This window comes from Tachysurus fulvidraco, chromosome 26, assembly GCF_022655615.1.
Source record: "Tachysurus fulvidraco isolate hzauxx_2018 chromosome 26, HZAU_PFXX_2.0, whole genome shotgun sequence".
Classification (NCBI taxonomy): domain Eukaryota; kingdom Metazoa; phylum Chordata; class Actinopteri; order Siluriformes; family Bagridae; genus Tachysurus; species Tachysurus fulvidraco.
In genome coordinates, this window is record NC_062543.1 from 15173181 (window position 1) to 15197950 (window position 24770).

General features: G+C 41.5%; 2 protein-coding genes and 1 pseudogene across 4 annotated transcripts in view; all 3 read right to left on the reverse strand.

The window, feature by feature from the left end:
- The window catches only part of slc8a2a (solute carrier family 8 member 2a), a 23833-nt gene extending 12696 nt beyond the window's left edge, over positions 1–11137 (reverse strand). For 2 of the 3 annotated variants that reach the window (XM_047809684.1, XM_047809683.1), the window contains exon 1: positions 10891–11135. The gene's annotated coding sequence lies outside the window, so the exon portion shown is untranslated. Of the gene's footprint in view, positions 1–10890 lie in introns of all 3 variants that reach the window. The other variant, XM_047809682.1, reaches the window with a different exon arrangement.
- Positions 11138–12159: 1022 nt separating this feature from the next.
- On the reverse strand, positions 12160–14967 carry nccrp1 (P1, F-box associated domain containing). Its single transcript, XM_027178016.2, has 6 exons — positions 14733–14967; positions 13950–14036; positions 13651–13747; positions 12994–13089; positions 12709–12847; positions 12160–12416 (listed from the first exon to the last, which is right to left on the reverse strand). The coding sequence occupies exons 1-6, from the start codon at positions 14872–14874 to the stop codon at positions 12270–12272; spliced, it is 708 nt and encodes a 235-aa protein (XP_027033817.1). The 5' UTR covers positions 14875–14967; the 3' UTR covers positions 12160–12269.
- Positions 14968–17587: 2620 nt separating this feature from the next.
- LOC113662937 lies at positions 17588–24422 on the reverse strand (annotated as a pseudogene).
- Between the last annotated feature and the right edge of the window lie 348 nt (positions 24423–24770).

Here is a 24770-nt window from a genome sequence, read left to right on the forward strand (position 1 = left end):
ATGTGTGTTTGTTCGGTTTGTCAGTACGTTATTGATTAGGAGATGAAATCATATAACTGCTCCACTTCCTGGACTTTTGGTTCATCTCCCAATAGTCTGGACTGGAAACAGGGATTAAAGCATTTCTTCCATCTCAGAGGTTCACGGTAGAGCCGTGCATCCGGTCTGAGGAAAGCGGTCTTCAGTACAGATGAGCTAACAGACACCTAAGACTGGCTCGTGTCCCTGTGATTGACAGGTGAGACAGAGTTCCCGCCCTGACGGAGAGCACGGACAGTGCTGCGGTCTTGGCCTCCCAGTAACTGTGGCGGTGCCTGAACACAAACTCATGATATCAGGATGAATGGTGTATTCTTAAGCGACAGAGTAAGTGGTTGGACATCACATGAGGTCTAATCACAGCACATTAAAGGTGGGGTCTCCAATTTTTGAGAAATACTTACGATAATACGATAATAAACAAAAATCAAAACAAAAACAAAACTAACGTGTAGCCAGTAGGCAGAAAGGGGCGTGTCTTGTCGATATGGGCGGAGAGAGTGTTCAATGCGCATGTGTGACATTAGCAGAAAGCGGTTTTAACATCGACATGGTGGATAAAAACAAAGAAAGAAAGAGAAGAAAGACTTACGATAAGGACAAGAAGTAGGACGTGTTAATATAGGATCAGCTTTCCAGCGCTGGAGAAAACTGAATGAGCAGGAAGTTGGCCACATATTCACAGGTTGGAGTTTCCCGAGTCAATAACTCCTGAGCTAAACGCTGTTACTACACAAATAACACCTCTTTTCTATCGTAGTAATGTAGAGAGGCAGCTACAACCGCGTTTTGTGTAGTAACAGCGTTTAGCTCAGGAGTTATCGACTCGGGAAACTCCGACCTGTGAATATGTGGCCGACTTTACTTAAGACGCCGAGGCGCTTTTTTCCTTCTCGATAGGTGAGTAACGTTGGTTTTGCTTTGTTACACAGAACTAATATATGCCTTTGTCCTTTACATCATTATGCTTGTGTGGCATTTTTGCTTGTTTGTTTATCTACAATCGTATTGTTCTTCCCTTCAGCTATGATAAAGACACGTTTCTTTCTGTTAGTCGCCCGGGTTACGTATGTATGTGTGGGCGGAGCTATCGATACGGGGGTGGGACCCGTTTGGGTTAGGGGCATGTTTGTTTTGGTGATTTTATATGTCAACATTGGCTTTCAAAAATCGGAGACCGCACCTTTAATGTCTGAACAGCGAATGTGACACCAGGGAAGTTACAATAAACACTAAAACCCAGAAACCACGACAAGTTAAACTTGAAGGGAATTTCTGGAAAGTGTTGGACGTGTATCACCCGAGGCAACCGTTTCGTTGTAATTTGAAAAAAAAAAAAAAGCACCGTTTCATGTTTTGTTGTCAGAACAATTAATCTGGAGCTGGATTTAGCCTGAGGGCCTCTGGGCTCCGAGTCGCAGTGTTAACAATCAGCCAGTTCAGCTCGGTGACCTTTAGGGTGATATCACAATGATATAAGATACGATCAGCAATGTCAAGAATGTGTGAGTGTGTGTGTGTGTGTGTGTGTAGTGGTGGTGGGGGGTTAATCAGTGTGATGCTATGGAGCATCAAACTGTGTTACCATTACCATCACCATCATCATCATCGTCATCATCATCAAGCCAAGATGTGACCAGACCTCCTGACATTTCGCTTTTTTATTCATCTTCCCAAAGCAGGAGTGTGTCACATTAGTAGTTTTTATGTTGATTAAGAATGTATGAGCTAACTTTAATGTGTGTGTGTGTGTGTGTTGTGTGTGTGTGTGTGTGTGTGTGCGTGTGTGTGTGTGTGGTTGAGATTGACACGAGGAACGTGCGCCTCTCTCTCAGTGGGGTCACGTTTCACTTTCCAAGCTGTGCTATGGTTACCTGCGCTCCCTGCAACCCTACACCTGCAACAAAAATAACCTACAAACACACTCAAGTCTTCCTCAGCATAACACACACTCCTCCTTCAGCTAAACCATTGGCTCCGGACGATTCCTTCGACCAATCCGATGCTTCAGATTTTATCTACGTCTGAGTTCCATTTTTGTAGTGTAACAAGAAGGACTGAAATTTCTGCTAGTTTTATATTTTATTAGCGCTCATCGATACCGACAATGTGGGTTTAATTATAACTCAAATCCAATAACAAGCAGTCGAGGCTGCGTCCCAAACCACACTGAACAGAACTGAACAGTCGCCACGAAGAACTCTAGATTTTTCTAGAACTTTTTTCTTTTTCCTCTATTTTCTATTTAACCGTATACAAAAACCGTATCAAACTGCTAACGCTTCCGAAAAACAAATACAGACACGAACCACAGGATGAGTTTAAAATGTATTTTCATAACACCCCAAAATATTCCTGTATAAATATAAAATCCTGCCCCCTGGTGGCTTTGGAACTAAAAGACATTAACCGTTATGTTTGCATTATGTTGGAGTGTAACTTCATACAGAAGACAAGACGAGAAGACGAGACGAGATGAGAAGAGACGAGTGAAGACGAAACGAGACGAGACGAGAGGAGAGGAGAAGAGATGAGACGAAACGAGACGAGGAGACGAGACGAGAAGAGAAGTGAAGAGACGAGAGGTGAGGAGAAGAGACGAGATGAAACCGAGACAAGACAAGACAAGAAGAGACAAGACGAGACAAAGCAAGACAAGATGAGACGAGACAAAGCAAGACGAAACGAGACGAGACGAGAAGAGACATTCTTGCTAGTTGCTGCCAGTTTTTGTTAAAAGTGTTTGGAAGAGTTGATATATCAAAAAGTTGTTATATGACAATGTCTAGCATTATGTGTGTGTCTGTTGTGCAAGTGTGTGTGTGTGTGTGTGTGTGTGTGTGTGTGTGTGTGTGTGAGAGAGAGAGAGAGAGAGAGAGAGAGAGAGAGAGAGAGAGAGAGAGAGAGATATCTCGAGTTACCACGGTGACACTGTCTCTGTCTTCCAGTGTTGGCTATAAGTGATTGGTCAGATTGGTTTACACACGAGGCTCTGACAACTTAGGGGGAGTTAGCACCTTTTAGCGGTTAATATTACACACACACACACACACACACACACACACACACACACACACACACACACACACACACACACACACACACACACACACACACACTCATGCGAGAAATACACAGGAGTATAAGAGAGCAAGGTTACATGAGGGGAAAGAGGGAAAGGGTTACAGGGATGAAGGGAGAGAAAGTGAGAGAGAAAGTGAGAGCGAGAGAGAGATCTGATAGAGAGAATAATGAGGGTAATTAGTCAGAAGGAAGTAAAGGAGAGGAGAAGGCCAAGAGAGAGAGATGGATACAGAGAAAGTGGTGCTCCTGGGAAAGAAGGAAAACTCTGCGGCTCTTCGCCAGTTTCCTGTGGCCTCGTGTGATGAGGATGATGCAGCTCTTCGGAACGAAACCACAGAAGAACATTTTCAGTCTGAGTTTTATTAGTTTATTAACATTAATAACAACAATAATAATAAACAGAAGAGACAATACAGATCCTTCTACATAATTAACCTGCTAACATAGAGAACTGCCTCCCAGCTCCACCATAATCCCAATCAGAACACTTCGTCCTCCTCTGTGATGTCACTCCCATCATCCAATGAACACGTTTTACCTGCCTTATGGACCAATCAGCATTTAGCTGCCCAACATCGCTAATTGTAATGTCTGTTAACCTTAAAGATGTTTATATCATCGTCATGCCCTGTTTAGGTTTAGACAGCATTGATCTCTCTCTCTCCCTCTCTCTCTCTCTCTCTCTCTCTCTCTCTCTCTCTCTCTCACACACACACACACACGCACACACACACGCACACACACAATTACTAGTCAGCTGTAACTGAGCCCTGACGACCTCATGTCCTGGCTGTCTCCGGTTAGCAGCCATCACTCACTCTCTCTCTCTCTCTCTCTCTCTCTCTCTCTCTCTCTCTCTCTCTCTCTCTCTCTCACTCTCTCTCTCACACACACACACACACACACACACACACACACACACACACACACACACACACACACACACACACACACACACACACACTTGCTATCAGTATCACTGCTCTACAGTCTCACTTTGTCTTATGAGTCGTAGAAAAGTCTTTTATATATTCAAATCTGTTTTTAATATCTGAGCACTTTTTGGGACACAGTGTGGGTATTATTATAGCTGTAGAGTTTCTGTCTCTATCCCATTCCCTCCCTCTACACCTACACATCATCCATCAGCACCACAGGAACGCATATACACCAGCGCTGTTGAATTCTCCACTCTGATTGGTCAGAAGGTGCTGATTTCATTTTGATGGGTTGTCATTAACATAACAGTAACAAGAAACTCTTCTTAGCACGGGATGTCGTTCAACAACGAATATCTTCTTCTGATTGTTGAAAAGTTCTAGGACGAAGAGATTTTACTAAACGTCAGCGCTTCGTATCAGACTGAAGTGAAGCTGTAGTTTGTATGTCTACATGTTGCATAAGTAGACTGCTGAAGGAACTTCTGTTTATAGCTGCTACACCATTCATTCATTCATTCATTCATTCATTCATTTATTTTCTACCGCTTATCCGAACTTCTCGGGTCACGGGGAGCCTGTGCCTATCTCAGGCGTCATCGGACATCGAGGCAGGATACACCCTGGACGGAGTGCCAACCCATCACAGGGCACACACACACTCTCATTCACTCACACACTCACACACTACGGACAATTTTCCAGAGATGCCAATCAACCTACCATGCATGTCTTTGGAGCGGTGGAGGAAACCGGAGTACCCGGAGGAAACCCCCATGGCACGGGGAGAACATGCAAACTCCACAGATACAAGGCGGAGGTGGGAATCAAACCCCCAACCCTGGAGGTGTGAGGCGAACGTGCTAACCACTAAGCCACCACGCCCCCCCTCCCGCTGCTACACCAACAGGAAGTAAATGTTTCATGAGCCTTCCATGAGATTAGTATAATATTGTAAGTGGAATAAAACTAATCCAGATTCAAAGTGTATCATTCTATCACACTGAGTCCAAATCACATCAGAAACAAGACCTACAGAGTCCCAGTCCACCAACGTGACACACACCTCGGTAGCTCAGACAACTCAGAGTTAAAACCGACTCTGGTGAGAATGTAGATGATACAACATGGAACTCGGCAGTCTGCGTGTCGTTAGGTGTTAATCCAGGACAGTAAAATAACTGATTGTACTACGTTTTTGGTGTTCAGGTAAGTGAGCAGACTTTTCACCTCCGAATCTGATTAACGAGGCAGTTTCAGGAAATCAAGCTATTGTTACTTTAAGCGTGTGGATAATCGGAGCCGGCTAACATCACACACGCTTGGCTCAGGATCAGGGGTGTCGGAATGCAGTGTTTTATCCCGCTCCAAAACACAAGTGTTTCAATTCACCAGCTACGTATCACACACTTCAGGAGTTCAAGCAGGTGTAAAAGAGATCCGAAAGCTGTCTCGAGAAAAGGAGCTGCTTATTTAGGACAACTAAAAAACCCACTGATCCTAGAAACTTGTCGATCAAAGTGAAGGAGGCGTGACAGAAGTCTCACAGAAGTAAAGAGGGCGTGGTCTTTGAGCATGCTAGGCTCAATGAAGGAGGCGTGACCTTGGTGTGTATCAGTTTTAATAAAGGCCTCTGTGTGTCAGTCTCAGTGAAGGGGCGTGGCCTCTGTGTCAGTCTCAGTGAAGGGGCGTGGTCTGTGTGGCAGTCTCAGTGAAGGGGCGTTGTCTCCAAATGTTAGTCTTAGTGAAGGGGTGTGGTCTCTAAGTGTCAGTCTTAGTGAAGGGGTGTGGTCTCTATTGCTGTCTTTTTCTTTGTCTGAGAAAGAGAAATGTAAAAATGATGCTGTGCAGCAGGGAGATAAACACATGCACACACACACACACACACACACACACAATACACACACACACACACACACACACACACACACACACACACACACACACACACACACACACACACACACACACACACACACACACAGCTACAGACTGATTAAGTCAGCACACATAGAGAAATGTGAAGATGAATGCTCTGGGACAAACACACACACACACACACACACACACACACACACACACACACACACACACACACACACACACACACACACACACACGTGTCAGACGAAGAGAGCTCAGGTCCTGTGGTGTGTGTTACACCTGCCACTTTCACCTGAACATGCCGATACGGTCACTCTAGAAGGAGCCGCTGTCTCATTTCAACTGCCTTTCGCCACAACGCGGACATTATGCAATATTCAACACCACGGCATGACAATGAAGCTGCCACCCCCCACACACTCTGTCCCTCTCTCTCTCTCACACACACACACACACACACACACACACACACACACACATTGGCAAACTCCAATAATCTGACAGATGCACATTTATAATTTATGCACGTGGCTCATCAGAAGGTGACACTTGAAAAACTCAGTAAATGACATAACCGGATTTGGGGAATCAATAAACAGTCTCAACAAACGCTTTCCTTTTCAGCAAGAGTCACGAATGTTTAAGGCTACGCTTCATAGCCATGTCTTTCGCTTGCGGTAACGGAATACATGTAACAGGATTAGGTATTTAACAAAAAACCAGTAAGCAATATTCTCAGAGTCTAATAGCAGATCAGATGTTGGTGGTGTTTACAAAGCAGGCTTAAAGTGCTGGAATATGAGAAGCATCCAAAACTTCTTACGATATATAACTAGCATTAAATGGTATACATGTGTGTATAAAAAAAAAAAAACATCACACAATAAAGAGCATCTTAAAAAAATGGAGCTAATCTTTACAACTTCACTGCTTCCCATTTATTGCTCATTTATCTCATTTACTGAAAAAGATGCTACTGATTTTTTACAAAATCATAACATTTATCAAATGCAAACTGATGCTAGCTAACGTCCATGCTAGAATTCTCTAGGACTTATTTTCTGACAAAATCTTTTACCTTCCTGCTAGACTATTAGCTTGCTAAGGCATGTATCGAAATTCATTCATTCATTCATTCATTCATTCATTCATTTTCTACCGCTTATCCGAACTTCTCGGGTCACGGGGAGCCTGTGCCTATCTCAGGTGTCATCGGGCATCGAGGCTGTATCTAAAGTTGGTTTCTTTATTAGATATTATTATAAAAATCACAGAGGTTCACGGCTGCTTAGTGGTTAGCACGGTCGCCTCACACCTCCAGGGTTGGGGTTCGATTCCCACCTCCGTCTTGTGTGTGTGGAGTTTGCATGTTCTCCCCGTGCCTCGGGGGTTTCCTCCGGGTACTCCGGTTTCCTCCCCCGGTCCAAAGACATGCATGGTAGGTTGATTGGCATCTCTGGAAAATTGTCCCTAGTGTGTGAGTGTGTGAGTGAATGAGAGTGTGTGTGTGCCCTGTGATGGGTTGGCACTCCGTCCAGGGTGTATCCTGCCTCGATGCCCGATGACGCCTGAGATAGACACAGGCTCCCCGTGACCCGAGTAGTTCGGATAAGCGGTAGAAAATGAATGAATGAATGAATAAAAATCACAGAATTATTTTAGATATTTAATGACTGTAGATAATAACTGACTTGTAAACTGATACTAGCAAATTTCCACATTAGACTTTGTGACAGGAACAAACCAGTTTTCTGTCCAGAGAGTGTTTAGTAATCGTGAGTTCATGGTGTATTTAGAGATATTTTGGAGATCTTTCATTTACTGTTGCTCATGGGATTAACCATACTGACTTGACATTATATGTTGAACTCCAGGTTCACCTTCCTGACCAACATTTATCAGTCAAGCAGGAATTTTCTTTAGTCCAGGTTTCAGCCAAACGCAGAATTCTTTGAAAAGGTCTGACTTTCCAGTCACTAGCTGTCAACTTTAACCGCTGAGTCCTGTTTTTACTGCTCAACATCTCACACGGGTCAAATACTCATCTCTAGTGCAGGTCCGTGTCGGCTGAGACGATCCCGGTCCTAACTGCTGTTTCTGATGTGAAACTCGCGGATGTTGCTGATGGAAAAACCCTCAATGACGATCAGTATACGTTCACACACCCAGGAACTCCGACACTAACCTTAATTGCTCTTCCATGCAGTTTCGTTCCCTTTATTCTCGAGTCCTAACAGTTCACGAGGGACCTCAGGGATAATATGATACTGTATGATATGATGATATGGACAAATCAGGTGTTTTATATATACTGTAAACACACGGTTTGCACAGCTGATAGGCTTTTATTTAGCGAAACGGTTCAGCGAGTTTTAAAAGCTATACGTTCAGAGATTATATCTAAATCAACCGGGAAAAAACATGCAAAAGAATAAAGTTCAAAGGAAACAATGGGTACATCGCCAGGATTAAACCACCAGTGATCCATTACTACCCCATTAAAAACCACACACGATGCGGCTTTTATCACTACATCGTTCACGTCATCGCCTCAAACCACTCACTATCTAATAAAGCTAGCAAAGTGCTCGCTGCCTATACTAGCTTCACTAAATGATAAGTGGTTTTAGGTGTGTATTGATACTACCGTATGTGTGTGTGTGTGGGGGGGGGGGGGGGTTTACAGTACGTGCCCCCTAAATGGGCATTATGTTCATGCAGATCTGTTAGGACTGAACACATGCTGAGGTTTTATGTTCCAGTGCGGTGTATTACAGATCTGAATTGATACCTTCTTAGATTGTGTAGACCGGATTAGCCGTGTGTGTGTGTGTGTGTGTGTGTGTGTGTGTGCGTGTGTGTGTGTGTGTGCACTGTTGTCTAGTTGAGTAAATCAGTTATGATAGTACATTTGTTATCCTAGAGTAAGTGAGAGAGATGTTAAAAATATACACCGAGTTCCCTTTTACCCCAATTCAGCTTCTTTACTTTTTTACTCGTTAGCCGTGAGGTTATTTTAGCTAACAGGTAAAAGAAGCTTATAGGAAACTGAGCTTCGCATCGCCGTCTTCACATGCTCACATCGTACACACCATATGTACATAAAACTTTCTTAAATGTACACTAACAAACTGTCTATTAAGAAAAAATGTGATTAAGCATCAGAAATGTTTTATTTAGCTTCGTCATCAGAAAGAGAGTTAAATGTTTCGTTTTTCCTGTCAGGATGAGGGAAATATGTCAAAATCTCATCCGTGGTCATCCGTTTCAAATGCTTGAAAATATATAAAAATATAAAAAATGCTTGAATATTAACTAAATATTTAATTTAAACCTTTTATCCATTCCCAAAGACATCAGTGCTGCGTGAGCTGGATTACTCTTTAATCCCTTCTGCTCAGGACTGACCCGAGACTTTGACCTCATACACCACCGACTTCATCATTACTGTACTGGTTTTAAGTAAAGTCAGAAATAAGTCACCGAGTGCAGTAATGTTATAGGAAAATAATCAATGACAGGGTGATGTGACGAAGTGTTTTATTGAACTTATACTGCAGCATTTTTTTGTTTTGTTTTTTAAATGACTCGATGCTTGACGTGATGCTTCCAAATCTGTTTACACTGATATTCCATAAATATTAAAAATCATCTCGCAACTAACAACCCCCCCCCCCCTAAATATACTAAATATATGTCAAAAAGTGTGAATATGTCAGTGCTGGAAAGTGAATAAATGTAGGATAGGAAGCGATTATCACTAAGTTATTTCTTCTTTTATTTAGCCTCGCTAGCATTTTTATTCGAATTGCTTTCTTAAGCATAAAAGTCTGGTGTTTAAATGTTTGAAACTGATTGTACAGATTTACTCAGACTTAAGGACTTGCGGATGCTGATGTGCTAAACTAGCTAGTGAGGCGCAGCTAGGGTTAGCTAGGCTAGCTGAAGTCGCCTGAATTTTAATAATTGTGAATTGAAAATTTGGAATTTTTATAGTTTTGGCTGCTGTTAAATAAATTACTGAGGAAACAACAGTGTAAATCGAAACTCTGATACTGAAATACTAGTCGTGTTGACCTGCGACAAAGAGCTAGTTTACTAGCGGTTACGTGGTGTGTTTTAGTGTGTGTTTGTGTGTTTTAGTGTATTTTAGTGTGTGTGTGTGTGTGTGTGTGTGTGTGTGTGTGTGTGTGTGCCTGTGCTTGTGTGTGTGTTTTAGTGTGTGTGTGCTTTAGTGTGTGTGTGTGTGTGTGTGTGTGTGTGTGTGTGTATTGCAGGAAGTCTGTAAAGTTTTAAATTAGCATATTCATGAATATTCATAGCTGCTGCAGTTTTAACTGATGGTTAAGAGACGGCCTTGAATTTGAAATTCTACAGTACTACAATTTCACCACAGCCATGTTAAAGAGATTATTAAAAGTTCATATATATATATATATCAATCCTTTCATCTATCACATATCAACAAACTGCAATTGTATCTACATAAATTACAAAATAAATGTGCCGGGATGTTCACTTTGTGCATAAAGACAGCGCATTAATATCCATATTGTTAAGAGGAGAAGATTTAAGCCTAGAGATGATAAATCTAAAATATTATTATTATCCATTATTCCACATATTCATTCATTCATTCATTCAGTGAATCGTTTATTCATTCGTCTTCAGTAAACACTGGATAAAATGATGTCAACGTGGGAAAAAAATTTGATTTTATATGAATTATCATCTACAAGGAGGAGGAAACACCTGTGGCACTGAAAACTCAGTAGGTCTCAGTTGTGCTGATGGTGTCCTGGCTCGTGGACTGAGACTGAAGTTTATCAGTGAAGGTAGCATCACACACACACACACACACACACACACACACACACACACACACACACACACACAACAACAACAACAACAACAACAACACAAAATGCATATAAATATTTCTTACCTCAGGTTCTACTTCAATGGCATGTGCATCTCTGGTGTAAAAGTTGTTAGATAGCGTTCTTCTTCTTTATCCTTTATTGTTTTGTCCTGGATTATTACTTTCTGTGCATGAGTGTGTGTGTGTGAGTGTGTGTGTGTGTGTGTGTGTGAGTGAGTGCGCGTGTCCTGTCCTCAGAAAGCATCTCCCGAAAACGACACACAAACCGCGCGCAACTGCGTCACCCGACACGGAGAGCGGTGCGTCAAACGGTCCATTATAATAAGAGGAAGCGGCTTGGACAGAAGCCAGTGTTTCTCGACCACCCAGATTCATTTGCATTCGGCACTCCGCAGTGTGTTTAAGCTACACTTTACAGGTATGTCAAGAATTATTGGCACCCTTCAAGAGACCGGCTAATAATGCATACAATTGTTATAGCGCAGGTTCCATTGCTGGTCCTGGAGGTCCTTGTGCTCTAACAAACTTAATCCATCACAATAAAGGATGTGATCCTAGCCATTGTGGTGGGTGGTACCATAAAGGACACATCTTTTTGCATGATTAGTATGAACCTTATACCTCGAAATGTAAATACTGTACACTTATTATGATGTACAATGTAAATGATCTTATATAAAATACATACACTAAAGTTACACCTGATCTTGGTACCACTCCACTGACAGGGTCAACTTTAGTACCATTACTTTTCCACATCACTGTAATCACTTTTAATTCATGCGTCAGAACAGTGACCTGTTGCTGTGATGTATAAACATGGAGCAGGTACAGAAGGAATATGGTGTCCTGCTATCATGGAAATCATGATGTTGTGATGTAGTGAGTCGTTGCTGCAACCCTATTTTTTTTTCCTGTAACAGAATATGCTTTAGTGATTTATTGCTCTTGTACCACATCAATTTGGCAGCGTTAAGCATTTTAATTTATTTATGAATCACACAACTGTTTATAGATATTTGATGCCGTGGAAAGTCAGTGAGGGAAATTAGTTCCTAAAAAGAAAACTGAAAAAATAAATCTGTCGTGAAATGAATTAGAAAAAAAAAAACAACAAAAACAAAAACACCCAACACTTGAAAATATCTTTTATACATATTTAATAAACGTCTCAGAATGTCAACGATTATCCAGGTTTTTGTTTTGTTGCGTTTGCTTCCCCCTGCTGGCTGAACCAAGGTATAACAATCAATATTAAATGTATAAGAAAATGTCCTTTGCTCAGTAGAAATGGACAAAAACAATAAAAAACAACAATAACAACGACATTCCTTAGTGTTGAGAAAAGCTTTGGTTTATTAATGCGTGTAATACTTTGGTGCAATACAGACTCCAGATGACATTACAGTAAACCTCAAGCTGCCTTATAAAAAAAAAAAGCATCATGGGCTGGATTTGGTTGCCTTGACGACAACGGAACTCCCGGTGACCATAGTGCCGAAAAATTCGACCATGAACTGAGTTTTTACTTTGTGCTGGAAATGAATGTATCTCAAGCCGGGTCCATAGCCTGAGAACACGTGGGAAACCTGTGTGCAGACACACACAGACACAAAAAAAAAAAAGACATGTCAGGTAGAAAGGATTATATATTATGCAGATTGCTGATTGGTGTATAACCTCTAGACTGGTCATTCTTCATTTGAAAAATCCCAGTCTGGGTAAACATCTTCAAATCCAAAATATTGTGTATTTAATAAAGTTTATTTATTTGTTCATGAAAAACAGACTTCTATGATTTCTGCAGGCATGTGGTGTGTGTGTGTGTGAGACAAAGAGAAAGACACAGAAATAGAGAGAGAGAGAGGCAGAGAGAGATACCTGTTTCCAGTTGTGAGAGTAGATCTCTAGGTCCTCTGTGGGACTGCATGTATATTCCTCAATTACTGTTTGGCCATCAGCTGCTAAAAGTTTCACATGAAGCTGATAGATAGAGGCATGGAGTTGACTCTCCTCATACCTACACACACACACAATTTCCACTGTATGACAACGAAACCAAAATAATATTTTATAAACCAAAAACAACGTAACCAGCCTGTAAAAAGGGTTTATCCCTCACCGGCTCTTTTATCTAGGGGTGTAATGTTGTGTATATGAATGTACCAGTCCTCGACGGCTATGTCCGGCTGGAACTTGTCGAGTAGTTCGTCCCACAGTCCTTCAGCCTTCAGATCGACTCGCTGCTCCAAGGTGAACCAGCTAAGTGAGAATGCCAAAGACACATCAGAACAAACTAACAAAGCATACAGGAAGGAGATTGTATAAAAAGGAGTTCTTCAGTAATTCTCCAGTCGTTATTTTCTACTACAGCAATTATGTACTGCATATTACAAGTCTTTCCCTGGCCTTAAACGCTTAGTAAATTTAAATTTTACTAGATTACACAGAGCGAATGATACAGAGACTTGCAATTTTCTTTTTAGTAAAAAAATTGTTTTTAACAATACACATGTAAATGTGAAGTTTATAAAAAAATTACTCTTAATCTTAAACAAATGAATTAGAGTGAATAAGATGAAAGTGTTTCCTCTTTTACTGTTGCAGTGCTTGCAAAAGCAGCATGTGCAATACTGTGGATTCTCACTGCACGAGTCCTTTACGTAAGAATGTGTCAATTGTTAACTGTTTTTAACTGCATTTCTTTCCATTGTATGCTTGAGTGTTTATCCCACACATGTTAAAGTGGCACAATGTCAAACTAATGAAACTTAAGGTTTTTATATATTATTATTATAATAATAATTATTATAATTATTATACCTGAAGTTTGGCAGATGGCAGATCACTACACCTGGAGGAATACCGCTGGTATCCAGTGGCAGCCGCTCTGAACTAGTGTTCCAACCTGAGAAATCACCTGTAACATACAGACAAGATAACAGATCATTATTTTTGCATGTCTAAGGTCCGTATTCATAAATCTGACCATTAATATAAGCCCAATCCTTTTTTTTTTGTTTTCAGTTTGCTGTAACCACAAAACATCTGGCAGAACTTTATGTTTTGGTCATAAACAAAAAAAAAAATACTCAATGAAATGCCATTGTTTTAGTTTTTACCTGTCGGTTCGTACTGTGGTGGTTGGTCAGGGTCTGGAGGCTGTCCTGTGACCTCGCGTTCAGGCGGCGGGGTGTCATGAGTTAAACCTGTTGGTATGAGAGGACTGTGAATAAATGAAGACTCGTTTCTTGTAAACATTTACATTTACAGCATTTGGCAGACGCCCTTATCCAGAGCGACGTACATAAGTGCTTAAATCTCTAACATTGAATACATTAATGCTGGTTCACTAGGTTACGTACTTAAGATACCATGAGTTTAAAACATTTGTTCAAAGTTACAATGAAAAAGCAAACCAGCCCATCCCTGAAGCCCACATTGCACAATCACACAGAAACGCCCGACTGAATCAATGTGAGCTCTGTTAGTCACAAATAAGTAAAGTCAGCAAGTAAATCACTATTAAACTAGTACGTAAATCACAATGACATTTAATCTGACTAGTCCAAATTTACATAAAGTTTATAACTTCATGGTTGAATTCGATTTACTAATTCGTAACACCAGAAGAGTCGTAATCCAAATACAAACTGCTGAATTCAGTATATTAAAAATCTAAAATCTAAATTACTGAATTATTAATCTATAAACTTCAATCCATCAGGCTAACAGGATTGTAGACTAAAATCAAATTTACTGTCAATTCAAACATGCACTTTGTTTACAGCCTGAATGCTTCAGTAAATCAAATTTAATCGAATTATTGTAAGAGTGTAAACACAACAATTCAGATTTCACTCCGTTTTAATGAATAACGTTAGTTTGTGACGTCACTGCCTTACCGTGAGGCGACGGGTTCTTCAATAAGTTCCGTTCTAGCGGTTTCTTCTCGTACACGGTTTTCCAGTCCACGTTGTCCGGTAATGGAACTCCTTTAGCCTCCAGCTGCCACTCTGTATTGCATTTCTGCTTCCAGTCCGCCATTGGAGACGTTTTCTTGCCTCTCAGCAGCTTCTTTCTCGCTGTGACGAGAAATAAAAACAGGAAGAAATCGACGCCATTTATCAGGCGCTGCCACACCCACAGGACTCAGGGCTGTGTCCCAATCCACACAAAGCCCATCAGGTGCTATCTAATCCTGTTTATCTGAGCATTCCGATGATAAATTGTCAACATTTTACATCTCTAGCATTATATGAAGTAGCTGCCACTTTACACAACAAATCATGTTACACAATTTACACAAAATCTCAATCAATTTTCTTGTTCATTCCAGTCATCAATGCACGATACCTCTGGTTTCAGACAGTCCTTATGCCTTGCAATTGTGTTAACATACTGTAGATAAAAAACTTCACATCCTAATACCTGAACGTACAGCTTGATCTCGGACTGTTACAAAGTGCTGACACTGGAGACTCCTTACAGAAAAACCTCACCATAACGATGACTTTTTCTTAGATTTTTGATGATCTTTTTATCATAAAACCTCATAATACACGACGTATCCACCGTATCAGGCCTTGTAAATGAGCTGTTACTATAGGAACGATAACAATATAAAATATTAGCATACCATCTGACCGTCATGCATTATCTTCTTAAAATCAGACTACAAACAAAATCTATTTTCTGAGGACTTTATGTTTTTCAATTATTGTAGATCTGCCCAGGAATGTAAGAGTGATATCATGTAGTCAGGACACCTCATGAACTCTGTTCTTGTAAAATTACTGTCTAAACGTTATAGATTATATTGATACATTATGGATTTCACTTGTTTTTGTGTGGCTGTCACTTCAGCCCCATGTAAACAATGCGGTCTTTGACTAAACTTGACAAGCTACATGGCGTAACATGCTGTAAGATACTTTAATGCTAGTACTCAGGACAGATTGGATCATGTTATTTGTTTAGATAAGAGGATGGGTGTGACATTTACAAAAAGTCTTAGTGTCAGTGTAGAATTTGGGTTCTCCCCATTTTAAAGTCTTACTGATAATCAGGGGTCAAAGTTCAGCTATTCAGTTCAGTCATATGACTTATTTTGTACTGAATTTTTAAAACATGCTTAAAAAAACATCATTGATGTTTAAATGAAAACAATTGTTAAGAGTAGGATATTTTTTGCTATATTTCTGTCATGCAAATAAACTGAAATTCAATCATTTAAACTTTGTTTTTAACTTAACATTTTATCGGCGTTCCTGTAGTGAATATAAAATGTTTTAACAAATCTGACTAAAGAAATCCAGGTTTCCCACAGATGCAGTGTGTAAAGACTGAACCTTAACCTTGTTATCTTTATTACTGTGTAGGTGGGGAAGGTCTGAAAGCTGTACTTAGCATGTAATCCCTTACACACTGCAAACTGCTCTGTCAGGTCTGTCATGGGCAAGTGTCAATGAACAGCCACAAGATGGCAGCAGTTGTTGGCTAGAAAGAACTACAAAAAACAAAAACAAATAATTCAACACATTCAAAGATTCAAGACAGTCAGTCATCCATTTAATCACTTCTATCATCTGGTACTTCAGATGTACTGTGGGTTTTCTCACATCTGAAACCATAGATGAATTCTCAGGTCTTCCAGGATTTTAAATAAAATGGTTAAATCAGCGTCTCAAGTTTTAATGGAGAATCGAGCTCAATGATCAGGTACATGAGGATCAGCATGACTGGTGATTCTCAGGCCAGAATGAAGAAACTAGGTTCCAGTGATGGATCCAAACCTCTATAGATTACAGGGCTCCACCACCTCCATTCAAATAATCCTGCTTTTTTCTTTCCAAGGTTAATCATCTAAATGAAGGTCCAAAGCCAAAGGGGTGAATGTCTGAAGTAAGATACCATCAATTTCACAACTGCTTTTCTAGAAGCTGGTATTCTCCAATCCACTTCCCTGCCTGATCCAGTCCACTCTTTTTCTGAGTGAATATAAACATAGTTTGCAAATTCAAGTGTTTCTTTTTAGGTGTTTCTTGGTTTGGACTTTCCTTTCTTCTTCACATCCCAATCTGGTTTTGCCTCTTTATCTTATTACCTCTTTGTTTATGGTATTGAACTAAATGTAATGTGGCTAACTGAATAAAATGTAACACAGATACGGAAGTGAAAGAGAGAAACCACATCATTTACATGGAGCTGAAATTAGAGTTCAGGAGCCAGCAGGTGCATCCTGAGTGAGAGAGAACGTCCTCGCACTGATTAGGACTCTGAATCGTCTCTTGGAGAAAATCTCATCAGTGCTCCTCATTTATACTTCAACTGAACAAATAACGCAGTTGTGTGTTGCAAATGTTATTCTACATTTATTCATCAGTTCATATTTAAGCATATCAGTCACTTTTAACATGAATTAACTCATTTTAATTAAACTGACTGGACTTGAGAGTCACTAAACCTTCAGCAGGTTCCACATTTGTGAGATCAGAACCTGGCCCCTGGCACAGATTTGTTTTTTTCAGATCTTCTAAATCTCTCTTAGAAAAGTCAGTTCTCTCTTTAACACATTAAACTGGACGGTCATCAGTGAATCATTTTCTGTGGACACAAACATCAAAAGACAAAAATCACAAAATCCATCCAGTAGAATTTTATTAAATAGAATTTGATCCACTCCTGCTGTAATTCTGTTTGTGTGCTTTGTTGATTTGATCTTTGCAAAGTTAGTTCAGAAAATCACAGATAAACTGAATTTCTTTTCATGATATGCACTTTATTAAACTTCAATCTATTTTTCAAACACAAAAGCAAAACAATGACATGATCAGGACATTACAGTCTCAGGAATAAGAAATTATTTTCTACTGTTTAAACTACGGGTGTTAGAAGGATTTGCGACTACACAATTAACAAGCGAAACATAATCCGGTTCATTCACTGCATTTGGACTTGTTAGTCTGCACCGATGTGGCTTTTCCTCCAGCAGACACTTCACACGTTATGACTTTGTCGTTGTCCCACTCGGAGCTGTCGATGGTCAAATAGCTGCTCAGTGTGAACTTCTTATTGTCCTGCTGCTGTGCAGAGCCGGTGACGACTCCACTGGTGACCGAGTTCCCGTCCACGAGCCAACTCACGTCAGCGAAACCGACAGACATGTCGCTGGCCAAACACACTAGAGTGGCTTTTTTAGTCTTCAGCTCTTCAGTGGACGGAGGGAGAACCTTCAGAACAGGAGACGGGAGAGCAGCGTCTGATTCCACACACAGAGGGAGATAATCATTACACAAAACAACACAAATCTAATGTGCACACAGGAATCTAAGACATTTTAAAGAAATGCTTCCGTTCACAATGAAGCCATAAATCTGTCTGTGTGGCAGAAGATCAGGAACAAAATGAAGAACTAGAACAGATTTATACTTTGTGTTGAGACAGATTCCATATGAGAAATCTGAATTAACATTTAATAATAGAAACAAATTTCAAACTAATTACAACCTGAGAAAATAACTGAACATTTCTCTGGCTCACATGTTAAAGTACAGAAAATTGATAATTTTCTGAAACAAACAGTAAAAGACGTATGAAACGTGTCGGAATAAATTTCTCAAACAGGCTAAAGAAATAAAAGTGTGAATCTGAGGCAGTGTAGAAGTCTAGAGTAGGAAAAAAGAGGTGAGAAGTTTTACTTACCGCTGACGATCAGCTTTGTTCCTTGGCCGAATACCACAGTGATTCATTCAGTGTCCTCACCCGTACAAAAACCTCCTCAGATACAGAAGTGAAAGCAGAAGAACTGAAACGTCCTCCAGACTTCAGCTCTCTCTTCTACTGTCTACCATCAGCACACACTCCTTTAAGGTCCTGTTCCAGTGGCAGTGAATCACACATCTCTGTTATACACCGTTCTGTTCACACGTCCTGTTACAAGGATTAGAGCACACGGTCACGTCTTTACTGGGAAACCTCCTGGACATCGTTATATTACATCATTGTGAAATGGAAGAAGTTCGGATCTACCAGGTCTCTTCTTCCAGCTGAATATCTGACCAAACTCGGTAACTATTGCTAGATGGGCTTTGGTCAGGGAGGTGACTAAAACCCCAGTGAACATGCTAATTAGAGCTTTAGAAGTCCTCCACAGAGAGGACAGAACCTGCTGGAGGTCAAACCATCTCAGAAGTACTTCATCTATCAGGTCTGTAGGATTGTGTGGCTAGACAGAAACCACTCCTGAGTTAAAGCCATATGACAGGCACTTAAAAGTCTCTGAGAACATGACAAACAACATTCTCTGATCTGATGAGACAAAACTGAACTCTAGGCTGAACTCCCAAGTACCACATCTATGTAAACCAGATCAAGAACATCTACTGGCTAGTACTATTGCTATGATGAAGCATGGTGGTGGCAGCATCAAGCTGTGGGAAGGTTTCTCAGGGGCAAGAACTGGGAGAGAGAATGAATACAGACAAATACAGAGAAGTCCTTAAAGAAAACCTGCTCCAGAGTTCATATAATGTTCCACTATTCATCAAGGCCACAACATTAAAGCTAGAACTTGTGGTTTTGGGTGATGATTATGAAGACTGATGGTCAAAATGTGCATTTGTTCCATCTTAAATTGGATCAAAACTAAAACTGAAATGTCAGAATACTTGTGTTTAACTGTTGCAGTAATGTTGTGTCTTACACAATAACAGTAACTGTGTGGAATAAATGGAATAAAAAGTCGTACCGTAACTGTGATCTTTACATGTGAAGGATTCAAAGTGTCTTCAGTGAACATTAAGTGAGTTTCCACTTCAGTTCCAATGATGTGAAGTTGAGGTTTTTGTTCTTTCTGGTGTTGTGTGAAAGCAGAAGTGAGTGTGAACAGTGAGGAGGTTTTTGTCATGGTGTACATCACTGTGATACGTATTCATTAGCAGAGCTGTCATATGTCTGACAGTAATACACTGCTGAGTCTCCCACCTCCACATTACTGATTATTACCTTACAGTCTGATTTAGATGAACATGTTGATGTAAATTTAGGAGACGAGAAACCAGATCCATATTCAGGAGAGCTCCAGGTCTGATGGTGTCTTATCACATACTGAGGAACTCCTCCAGGAACCTGTTTGTACCAGCGTGCAGCACTATTAGTGACAGTCCCCAGGTTACAGTCCATGTTGGCCGTCTGTCCCGCAGTCAGTGTGAGAACAGGAGGCTTCTGTGTCACCACAGTCACACCACTGACACCTGGAATAAAAACAGCACACATGTTACATGGCGTCATGCTCACATTAGATGGAGGCCGAATGCTGATGAGCTCCAGAGTTGTGAAATCTTACATGCGAGAGCAGTGAAGAGAGAGCAGAGCGCTGGCAGCATGGTGTCCATGTGATGGGACTCTGGTGCTGAATGAAGAGATGAGCAGCGGGAAGAGCAGATAAAGGAGAGACTGCAGGGACGTGCTATAAGAGAGACAGGAGGAGGGGCAGAGGGAGGAGACGCTCAACATCACACACCACAGCTGAAGCTCTCCACAGTGATGTACTACATACTGAACACTCACCTCACTGTTATTATTAACACACCATCAACACTCTGACACACACCGTCTTCTTCTTATAAACACTCTTTATTCATGATCTGATCTCAAAGTGATTGTTACAATGACACAGTTTCTGTTGATGAAATCAGTCAGTTACATGCAGAACGTGTTCCTCTACATTTCAGAGAAGAAGTTCATCATTTACATGAATCTAAGATGTCAGCGTGAGGAGCAGCAGGTGTTTCCTGAGTGTGTTTCTCCGTCCGTGATGTACGATGAGTCAGTGTTAAACTATAGAGACTGACAGTACCATGCAGTTCAGTGTATTATGTGGACTGGGAGAAGGATGAAAGGTCTTCTGGAGGTCCTTTATTACATAAATATCTGACTCAGATTATACTGAATTACTGTCACTGTCTCCAACCATCAGATATTTAATTACATCTAATATCTCAGTATCTTAACATCTACCCAGCTTTATACTGTTCAAATCTCTCGAGGCTTTACTGATTCCTGAGAAGAACATCTGAGTAAACTTTGTCTCTATACAAGATATAAGGAATTATACACTGAGGTGAATTTAATATAAATTATGAAATTAATGGTTTGAATGGACAGTGTAGAGTCTGGAATGGAGGACAGAGAGATCAGAAGGTCGTCTCTATGGAGATCTGATGTGTGTGTGTGTGTGTGTGTGTGTGTGTGTGTGTGTGTGTGTGCGTGTGTGTGTGTGTTTTCCACCATGAAATAAAGACAGGAGGGCCAATCAAGCTTCAGCCCGGGTGGTTGCGGAGGTGAAAACTCGGGTCTGGGAGGAATTCGGTGAGGCCGTGGAGAAATTCTGGCAAACGGCCCTGTGCCCTGTTCCTGTGCCCTGTTCCTGTGCCCTGTTCCTGTGCCCTGTTCCTGTGCCCTGTTCCTGTGCCCACTTGTTTGTTTCTTGTTTCCTGTTTTGTGTATTAAAAGGATTTAACTGCATTTGGATCCGCGTTTGCCTGTGACTAATCATGATAGAACGACTCACCAAATGGATCCAGCAGAAATCCTCTTTTGTCTAGGTCAGGAAGACTCCCCAGTCGAGGAATATGTGGAGGTATTCGTGGACCTGTGCAACCAGGTCAACTTTGGGGAGAAGGCTCTCAAGGACATTTTTAAGTACGGACTAAAGTATATGCTGCGATACTTGATGCCATCTACCCGAGAGAGAGAATAATTCTCGGAGTTTGTCAACTTGGCGTTGCTCCTGGGCGGGTCCACGCTAACCTTGAGCAGTGTAGAGAGTGAAGCCGGCCGTAAATATTTTTTTTGGGGGGCAGCAAGCATAGGGGTCCGTGGGCTACGTAGCCAAACTGGCCACGGACGCCCGAATGACCTACAGTACCTCCGTCCAGCATCCCTAAGCCGTCGGCCTCACCAACCGAACCGACCGGGTTGACGGAACCAGCTGAACCGACCGGGTCACAGGAACCTGCCGGGTCAACGGAAACTTCCGGACCTGCCGGGTCGACAGAACCTTCCAGGTTGACGGAACCTGTCGAAGTGACCGCGGTCGACGGAACCAGCCGGACTGACCGGGTCGATGGAACCAGCCGAACCGACCGGGTTGATGGAACCGACCAGGTCAACAGAACCTGTCGAAGCGACCGGGTCGACGGAACCAGATGGGCCAACCGGGACGACAGAACCTGCCGAACCGACCGAGATGACTGAGTCAGAGAACGCGGTCGACATGGTTACACCCAAACTCCCAGAACTGTGGTATCTGTCCTGTTTTGTTTCACTAGATTTGCCAGCCCTTCTCCCTCCTCTTCCTGTTTACAGGCTCAGAGCACCTCCAGCCCCACCCTGGCCGCCAACTCCGCTTTGGTCCCTGGCTCAACCTGCGGCACCACCCTGGTCTCCGCTCCTGCTCTGCCGGCTCCGCCCTGGCTCCCTCCTGAACCAGTTTCTGTAGACTTGGGAACGTCTGGAAGCCGCTCATGGGGGGGGGGGGGGTCTGTAGTCAGTCTGTCTGTATTCCCTTGTTTCTCTCTGCTGTCATTCCCTGCTGTTAAGTGTTGACCCCGCCCACCTATTTGTTACCATGGACATTAACTGCACTCATTCTCTTCCCCAGGTATTTTGTCTTAGTCTGTGATTGCCTCCGTCTTGTGATTGGTTCTTGTTCCCTATATCTACTCTGTTTGTTCATTTCCCTGTTGTGAGTCATTGTTAGTATGTGCTATGCTCTCTGTCCCTGTCTCTGTGCCCTGTCCTGCTCAGTGTTCTGCCCTGTTTTTGCCTGCTTGTTTGTTTCCTGTTTTGTCTATTAAAAGGATTTAACTGCATTTGGATCCACGTTCGCCTGTGACTAATCGTGACACACTGACTCCAACCATCAGATATTTAATTACATCTAATATCTCAGTATCTTAACATCTACCCAGCTTTATACTGTTCAAATCTCTCAAGGCTTTACTGATTCCTGAGAATATCATCTGAGTAAACTTTGTTTCTATACAAGATATAAAGAATTATACACTGAGGTGAATTTAATACAAATTATGAAATTAATGGACAGTGTAGAGTCTGGAATGGAGGACAGAGAGATCAGAAGGTCGTCTCTATTGAGATCTGATGTTAGAATATCTCACTGATCAGTTGGTGAATTTTCAGACCTCTTAAGCATCAATTGAAAGTATTTGGCCTGATTAATAAATGAGAAGAACACCATCCTCTTAGTCTACAACCTGAACAAATCAATCCCAGGGTCCTAACTGAGCTGTAAAGGTGAGATGAAGATGATCATGATGCTGGGAGTTGATCAGACCAGATGGAGCTGATCTGTAGATGTGTGTGTGTTTTCCACAATGAAATAAGATATAAATTCATGTTTAGATAACGTTTTTTATTTTATATTAAAATGACCAAATAAGCCTGAGATTCTCTCTGACCCACATTCCTGATGCCACGGTTCAGAACAGTTCTGGTCCAAATTACTGCCATATCTTAGAAACCCACTGCATCCATTTGTCCAATGATTGTAGAGAAAACATTATGACTGAGTGTTTAAGCGTTTCAGTGGAGGTCCCAGTGAAGCAGTGTGGCCTGGAATCCTGCTGTTACAAATGTCTCTTGGACTGAATTACAGAAGATAACTTTAAGTTACTTCAAACATCTCATGGATTTACTTACTGCCACTTTCTGACCACATCAGGTATCTGTCAGGCAATGTCACTAATCACAAACATCAGAGGGAATCAGTGGGAAAGCTCTCGTATGTAGATCACCTGATCACACTGAGATCATTACAGACAAACAACTGAGCTGAGAACATGATGGAATCATCAACTATCTGTGTCTGTTTACATAAAAGTGGAATAAAAAGTCGTACCGTATCTGTGATCTTTAAAGGAAGAAGAATCAAAGTGTCTTCAGTGAACATTAAGTGAGTTTCCACTTCAGTTCCAATGATTTGAAGTTGATGTTTTTGTTTTTCTGCTGTTGTGTGAAAGCAGAAGTGAGTGTGAGCAGTGAGGAGGTTTTTGTCATGGTGTACATCACTGTGATACCTGCTCACTTGCTGTGATACTGACTATCAGTTTATAATCTGATTGAGACGAGTATGATGATGTGAATTTAGGAGACGAGAAACCAGATCCATATGTAGGAGAGCTCCAGGGATGATAATGCATTAACACATACTGAGGAACTCCTCCAGGAACCTGTTTGTACCAGCGTGCAGCACTATTAGTGACAGTCCCCAGGTTACAGTCCATGTTGGCCGTCTGTCCTGCAGTCAGTGTGAGAACAGGAGGCTTCTGTGTCACCACAGTCACACCACTGACACCTGGAATAAAAACAGCACACATGTTACATGGCTTCATGCTCACATTAGATGGAGGCCGAATGCTGATGAGCTCCAGAGTTGTGAAATCTTACATGCGAGAGCAGTGAAGAGAGAGCAGAGAGCTTGCAGCATGGTGTCCGTGTGTGATGGGACTCTGGTGCTGAGTGAAGAGATGAGTGGCGTGACGAGCAGATAAAGGAGAGACTGCAGGGACGTGCTATAAGAGAGACAGGAGGAGGGCCAGAGGGAGGAGACGCTCAAAATCACACACCACAGCTGACTCACTACATTACTGTCATGTGCTTTAGAGTTCACATCTTTACATCTTTACACTGAGTTATTTACACTCAAAGTTATCATGGTCTGGATTTCTATCGTCTGTGGAATCCTACTGCTTAACTGAGTTTATCTCAAATATATTTATAATACATGAACATCCAAAATTTGTGGTTCTTCCACACAGAGAGAAGTGAAAGAGAGAAAGAGCATCATTTACATGGAGCTGAAGTTTCAGATCGAGGACCAGCAGGTGCATCCTGAGTGAGAGAGAACGTCCTTACACATA